General features: G+C 33.7%; 1 protein-coding gene across 1 annotated transcript in view; it reads left to right on the top strand.

Moving 5' to 3' along the window:
- LOC109546287 (retrovirus-related Pol polyprotein from transposon opus) overlaps window positions 1-674 on the top strand; it is a gene marked incomplete in the record, with an annotated part of 3,548 nt that overhangs the window by 1,133 nt on the left and 1,741 nt on the right. Inside the window, 1 exon segment of the mRNA XM_048670174.1 lies at window positions 1-674. Within this exon segment, the coding sequence (XP_048526131.1) occupies window positions 1-674 (674 nt within the window).

Raw genomic sequence — 674 nt, 5'->3', positions numbered from 1 at the left:
GCAATATAAAACCCACGAAGGTAAAACTAAGCTCTTACAATAACACTATGATACCACTGGTCGGGGAATGCATTTTAAATTGCGAGTACAACGACAAAGTTGATAATATTTCATTTTATGTCACAAAGAACAGAAGTTGTACCGTTCTGGGATTGAAATCTTGTCTCGATTTAAAGCTAATCAAAAGAATTAATGAAGTCACGGAAAATAATAAAATAGACAATCTATTGAGCAAACATGAGCGACTGTTTCGGGGTATAGGCTGTGTTAAAAAGCCTTACAGTATAAAACTAAAAGAAAATGCAATTCCTGTTGCATTTCCAGCGCGAAAGGTTCCGTTCGCAATTCAAGAAAAATTAAAGGATACGTTAGATAGCTTAGAAAAACAAAAAATAATAATGAAAGATATGGATAGTGCGGAATGGGTACATCCGTTGGTAATAGTTCGAAAGAGTAATGGTACATTAAGAATTTGCTTAGATCCTAAAGATTTAAATAGATCGTTAAAGAGACATTATTTCAAATTACCTACTCTAGACGAATTAACTGAGGACTTGGCTGGAGCGACCTATTTTAGTACTTTAGACTGTACACAAGGATTCTTGCAAATACCGTTAGACAGGGAAAGTTCTAAAATATGTACTTTTTCTACAATTTTTGGAAGATATAGGTTT

The sequence above is a fragment of the Dendroctonus ponderosae genome, unplaced genomic scaffold (genome assembly GCF_020466585.1).
Source record: "Dendroctonus ponderosae isolate FM_Combo_2020 unplaced genomic scaffold, Dpon_F_20191213v2 Dpon_F_20191213_1, whole genome shotgun sequence".
Classification (NCBI taxonomy): domain Eukaryota; kingdom Metazoa; phylum Arthropoda; class Insecta; order Coleoptera; family Curculionidae; genus Dendroctonus; species Dendroctonus ponderosae.
This window is presented reverse-complemented; position numbering and strand designations above follow the sequence as displayed.